General features: G+C 47.9%; 1 protein-coding gene across 1 annotated transcript; it reads right to left on the bottom strand.

The window, feature by feature from the left end:
* Positions 1-1,277: 1,277 nt before the first annotated feature.
* On the bottom strand, positions 1,278-2,262 carry LOC105988853 (olfactory receptor 10P1). Its single transcript, XM_013020615.1, has one exon. It carries the CDS (start codon positions 2,234-2,236, stop codon positions 1,295-1,297), a length of 942 nt encoding a protein of 313 aa, XP_012876069.1. The 5' UTR covers positions 2,237-2,262; the 3' UTR covers positions 1,278-1,294.
* Positions 2,263-6,227: the final 3,965 nt, after the last annotated feature.

Below are 6,227 nucleotides of genomic sequence, written 5' to 3'. Positions count from 1 at the left end.
TCTAGAAACAAAATTAGACTTGAGAGGTTCATTATGGTGGTCAATATCCATTGGGTCATTTAGAGAATATTAGGGACTGAGTCCTCTTTTCTTATATTCAGGTTGTTAATAGCTTAAGACCAGATGAAAATATAGGGGAGAATTCTAATTATTACCCAGAAACTTACAATAGTGGTGACATGAAGCAGAGAACAATGAAATATATTTTGGGCAAAATTTCAGGGATAAATTTCTCTCTTCCTTCCTTCCTTCCTTCCTTCCTTCCTTCCTTCCTTCCTTCCTTCCTTCCTTCCTTTCTTCCTTCCTTTCTTTTTTGTTACCTGACCTGGGGCTTGAATTCAGGGCCTGGGTGGTCTCCTTTAGCTTTTTGGCTCAAGGCTGGTACTCTACTACTTGAACCACAGCTTCACTTCTGGCTTTTTGCTGGTTAGTTGGAGATAACAGTCTCAGGGATTTTCCTTCTTGGGCTGGCTTTTGAACCTTGATCCTCAGATCTCAGCCTCCTGAGTAGCAAGGATTACAGGTGTGAGGTACTGGCAACCAAACTCAGGGATAAATTTCTTGAGTTGAGTCTTAGAGGAGAATAAGAGGTTTCCAGATGAACCTGGCAGGTAAGATGTACACTGGGAACATCAGAGAAAAGCTCGTGAAAAGTCATAGAGACGTTAGAAAGCTTCCTGGGTAGGGAAGACTCTGTGGAAATGAGCTTAAAGAGGAGGCTGAGATGAGCACAGGAACCGTGCCTGGAGGCGGTCCTTGTGAGGCCTCCCGCGAGGTGAGATGGGAGGGTGAGGGAGTCAGCATTCCCACCACTCTCTGAGCAGTATTACTGATGACTTGTTGTAGCTATGGCTCTTCACTGAGAGTGTGGAGGATGTGGAAGTGGTAATGGTGTGTGGGGCTGAGGGGCCAGGGAGGCAAGGCCTGGAACCTCCTGTCCTTTCCATCAGCCTTCTGCGGCTCCCTCAATAGAGGACACTCCAGGAAAGCTCTGTTGTAAGGCTGGTGCACAAGCCATGGCGGAGGCTTTTGAGGACTTTGCTTCTATCTTTTTCTGGTGTGTGTGTGTTTGTGTGTGTGTGTGTGCTTAATTGGAAATAAGGGTCTTACACACTTTCCTGCCTATGCTGGCTTTGAACTGCAATCCTCAGATCTCAGCATCCTGAGTTGCTTGAATTACAGTCACGGGACACTGGCAGCCCACCCATCTGAGTCACTGTATTCTTTAGCCTGGGGTTTTGTGCTGCCCCTGATAAACAGTAGTCAGTGCGTGAGTAGACACCCTGGGATCTCCTTAGCGGGAGGGCACGTGTCTCTTCATCATGTGTCTCAGGGCTCCTGTTACCTCCTTGTTCCGGAGGGTGTAGATGATGGGGTTGAGCATGGGTGTGACGACTGTGTAGAAGAGACTGAGGATGCGATCTGTGGTGACTGAAGAGCCTGCCCGGGGCCTAATGTAGGTGATGCTGGCTGTCCCAAAGAAGAGGGATACCACGAGCAGGTGAGAGGAGCAGGTAGAGAAGACCTTCCGGCGGCTCTGAGTGGAAGCCATGGCCAGGATGGCCCCCAGGATGCGTACGTAAGAGGTGACAATCAGGGAGAAGGGGACCATGATGAAGACCACAGTGGCTGTCATCACGGAGATTTCGCTCCTGTGCTTCCCATCACTCGCCAGCCTCAGCACCGGCAGGATGTCACAGAGGAAGTGGGGGATGATCGGGTGGCTGGGGAAAGGCAGGGTGAAGATGAGGGAGCAGTGGGTGGTGGCTGTGATGATGCCCATGAGCCAGGAGGTGCCCACCATGGCCTTGCAGGCCCGCCGGCTCATGAGGATGGAGTAGTGCAGGGGCCGGCAGATGGCTGCGTAGCGGTCGTAGGCCATGGCTGTAAGCAGGCAACACTCTGAGATGCCCAGAACGATGAAGATATACATCTGGGCCACACAGCCCTGGAAAGAGATGGCCCGGGGGAGCGGGGAGGTCAGATCAGCCAGGATCCTGGGCACGATGTCGCTGGTGTAGAGGATCTCCACGATGGAGAGGTGGCGGAGGAAGAAGTACATGGGGGAATGCAGGGCGGGGCTGGCCTGGGTGAGGAGGATGATCAGGTTGTTGCCCAGCAAGGTGACCAGATAGACCAGAAGCACCACCCCGAACAGGGGCCCCTGCAGAGCCCTGAGGTCAGAGAATCCCAGGAGGATGAATTCAGGCACTGTAGTATTGTTTTCCTCAGCCATCACGTTAGGCCAGAAGCTATAGCACAGCCAAGATGTTATTGGTTTAGAAATAACCAGCGCTTTGATTATCCAGTAAAGTGCTCTCCATCCGGTCTTTCTCTAAATCAATTGAGAGTATTGTCACCTTGGATAAACTCTGGGGCTCAGAGATTAAACAACTCATTGGAACGAATATCCAGGGATCCACAACAGCTGGGATTTGAATCCAGACTTCTTGACTCCAAAGTCTGTCTATACAGTATGTTTTCCCCAGTTCCCCAAGTGCTGGTCCTGTGTCTGAGGCCTCGCTCCCATGTGGAGAGACCCCAGCTCTGCACTTTGGGTAGAGGTGCTGTGCCCTTTGAGCTTTCCAGAACGAAGCTTGCACCCCAACAAATGAGGTCACACCCAAGATTATCTTAGGCACAGGAGGTCAAGGCAAGTGAGATGTTTAAGATGTTGAAAGATCACCTGTGTGTGTGTGTGGCTTGTAATGCATCACAGTGATTGACAGTGATAATACTGTCCAATTGCATTGTGTTTGGGGATTCTGGCATTGGCTCTGGTTTCTTTCTCTTCCCCTTGTCTGGGTCCCAGTGATCAGCTATACCTGCTGTGTGTCCCAGCATTTTCTGTTCTGGTAGGCCTCCGTGCACTGCCAGTGGCCCCTCCCCCCAGACCATTCCTATTTATTATGTTAATGTTAATATCTCACTTATCCATGGAGTTCCATTGCCCCATGGCAGTATTGCACATTCCCAATGCTCAGAAATTATATAACCTGTGGCATTTAGGACTTGACTTTTTTTTTTTTCACCAGTCCTGGGGCTTGAACTCAGGGCCTGGGCACTGTCGCTGAGCTTCTTTTGCTCAGGGCTAGCACTCTACCACATGAGCCACATCGCCACTTCCAGCTTTTTCTGTGTATGTGGTACTGAGGAATTGAACCCAGGGCTTCATGCATGCAAGGCAAACACTCTACCACTGAGCCACCTTCCCAGCCCCACCTGTGGCATTTAGGGTCATATATTTCCATGTAACAGGGCTCGCATCTTACTGACAGCTGTTTAGACAAATACTGTGAGTGCTAAGCCTTGAGCAAAAGAAGCTCAGGGACAGTGCTCAGGACCTAAGTTCAAGCCTCAGGACTGGCAGAAAACCTCCAACAAAGCACAAACAAAAAAGAAAATGATAAAGCAGGTTTAATAGAGAAGAGAGAGAGAGGGAGAGAGAGACATGAAAGGGAAGAAGGGAGGAAGGAAGGGAGGGAGAGAGAGAAAGAGAGGGAGAGAGAAAGAGAGGGAGAGAGAGAATGTCTCTCTATGTAGGAATAGGAGTAATGACTCCTTAGAATATTACTTTTTAAAAATTAAAACATCTAAGCTGGGTGCCAGTGGTTCACACCTGTAATCCTAGCTACTCAGGACTATGGTTTGAAGTCAGCCCAAGCAGGAAAGTTTGTGTGAGACTCTTTTTTTTTGTTGCTCCTGGGGCTTGAACTCTGGGCTTGGGTGCTGTCCCTGCGTTCTTCAGCTCAAGGAGAGCACTCTACCACTTGAGTTACAGCGCCACTTCCGGTTTTCTTTTCTTTTTTATTTTTTTTGGGTCCGGTTTTGGGCCTGAACTCTGGGCCTGGGCGCTGTCCCTCAGCTCTTCAGCTCAAGGCTAGCGCTCTATCACTTGAGCCCCAGCGCCACTTCCGGCTTTTTTCTTATGTGGTGCTGAGGAATCGAACCCAGGGCCTCATGCATGCAAGGCAAGTGCTCTACCACTGAGCCACCTTCCCAGCCCCTGACTTCTGGTTTTCTAGTGGTTTTTATTGGAGATAAGAGTCTCACGGACTTTCCTGCCTGGGCTGGCTTTGAACTGTGATCCTCAGATCTCAGCCTTCTGAGTAGCTCGGATTACAGGCATGAGCCACTGGCACCTGGCTTGAGTGAGACTCTTATCTCCAATCGATCATCAGAAAGCCAAAAGTTGACTTGTGGTGCAAAGTGTCAGAGCACTAACCTTGAGCAAAAAAGCTCAGGGACAGCGCTCAGGTCCTGAGTTCAAGCCCTGTGACTGAAAAAAAAATGTAGTAACATTTAGAATAAAGTTGTGATTTTATCACCTTAGTTGACTTCTCGTTTCTTGTAAATTGCCATTACATCTTTGTCCCCCTACAAATCTATTTTACATATTTGTAATCACAGTATAGTTAGTATTTAGCCTTCTTACTCTCCCAGAGTTTGTTGTAGGTATTTTGCTATAAACTTACATAGTATTCTGAATGAGCTTCTTAAAAAAAAAGGCTTAAAAGTATGGCTCAGTGCCTGCCTAGTAAGTGGAAAGACATGAGTTCAAACCTTAGTACTGCTACAAATTTAAAAAGGTCTTGTAATAATTCAGTCTGTTGAATTTTCTACTAACATTTTGCAAACACTTCTCATACCTTTGAAAACAAATTGAAGTGGCAGAACGAGAGAGAGCAAGAGAGTGAGAGCAAGAACACCATTAAGGGAAAGAGCAAGCTGAGTTGGAGGTCTCAAGATCCCCCTTCAAATTTAAGTGTCCCATGTTTTGGCATTGTAAAGACTGGTACAAATGATATCATTGTGAATATCTTGATTTGCTTTTGTTAATGTACTCTCTGAGGATCAATAACCAGGAGTGGAATTTGCCGCCGAATATGGATAGTCACTGAATATGTCCTTTCATCATATATACTGGGGTTCCTCTATGGTACATGTGAGTGATAATTGCTGACTTCCTTCCATGAGTGAGGTTGGGATGCTCCTGCATCCTGGCTCTTCTCCCCAAGGCTCACCTCGCCTGGTGTACCCCGTCTTTGTTACACCAAAAGCATCTGGTTGAATTCTGTCTTCAGAGGTCATTCATGAGTGTGGAGAGGCAAGTTTCTCCTGGTCATCTGTGCTTCCCCACCCTGCTTCCTAGAGTCTCACTTCCCAGTTCCTAATATGTTAATTTCCTTCTTCAAATTCTCTTATTTCCTAATGCCCTGACACCTTTGAGACAATCTACACAGAGACAATGACACTTGAGGTTCTTTTCCTTTTCTTTTCTTTTTTTTTTGGTGCCAGTTCTGGGGCTTGAACTCAGGGCCTGGTGCTATCCCTGAGCCTCTTTGTGCTCAAGGCTAGGGCTCTATCACTTGAACCACAGCACCACTTCTGGCTTTTTTTTTTTTTGGGTCTGGTCATGGGGACTGAACTCTGGGCTTGGGCGCTGTCCCTCAGCTCTTCAGCTCAAGGCTAACGCTCTACCACTTGAGCCACAGCACCACCTCCGGCTTTTTTCTTTTTGCTTATGTGGTGCTAAGGAATCGAACCCAGGGCCTCATGCATGCAAGGCAAGCGCTCTACCACTGAGCCACCTTCCCAGCCCCTGGCTTTTTTTTTTTTTAAACAGATTAGAGCCTCATGGATTTTTCTGCCTGGGCTGGCTTTGAATCACAATCCTCAGATCTCAGCCTCTGAGTACTGGGATTACAGTCGTAAGCCACCAGTGCCCAGCCCAGATGTCTTTCTTTTCTTGCCTACAGTATTAATGGGAACTGTGCGTGAAAGGAAGTGTATATGGATGTGTGGGTGTATGTGCATGAGTGCGTGTGTGTGTGTGTGTGTGCATGTGTGCCTGCACATGGGTGTTGGAAAGGGCGTGGGTCCTCACAGGAGGATACAGGCAGCTCTTCTGTGGGCACTGAGATGGTGACCAATAATCTAAGTGACCTTACCACCGACATTATGGCGGCTCTGACTGTCTTTGTCTGAGACAGTGCTACAATTACTACCTATTGCCTCACCCCACTCACTCCATCCTCCATCACACATCATATAATCACCCCACTCACCACATGACATGCTTCTTTACCTCCAGAATATTTACTTAGCCCACACATCAAAAGTTGGTGTCATACAATACAAAAGTTTGTATTGCCTTGCTCTATTACATGCTGTTTACTTGGCAGAAAGTATCTAATGCTCCTTCTCTTCTCCCCAGCCCTTCTCTC

This window comes from Dipodomys ordii, unplaced genomic scaffold (genome assembly GCF_000151885.1).
Source record: "Dipodomys ordii isolate 6190 unplaced genomic scaffold, Dord_2.0 Scaffold3, whole genome shotgun sequence".
Classification (NCBI taxonomy): domain Eukaryota; kingdom Metazoa; phylum Chordata; class Mammalia; order Rodentia; family Heteromyidae; genus Dipodomys; species Dipodomys ordii.
The sequence above is the reverse complement of the archived record's forward strand: the minus strand, read 5'-3'. Positions and strand labels throughout refer to the sequence as shown.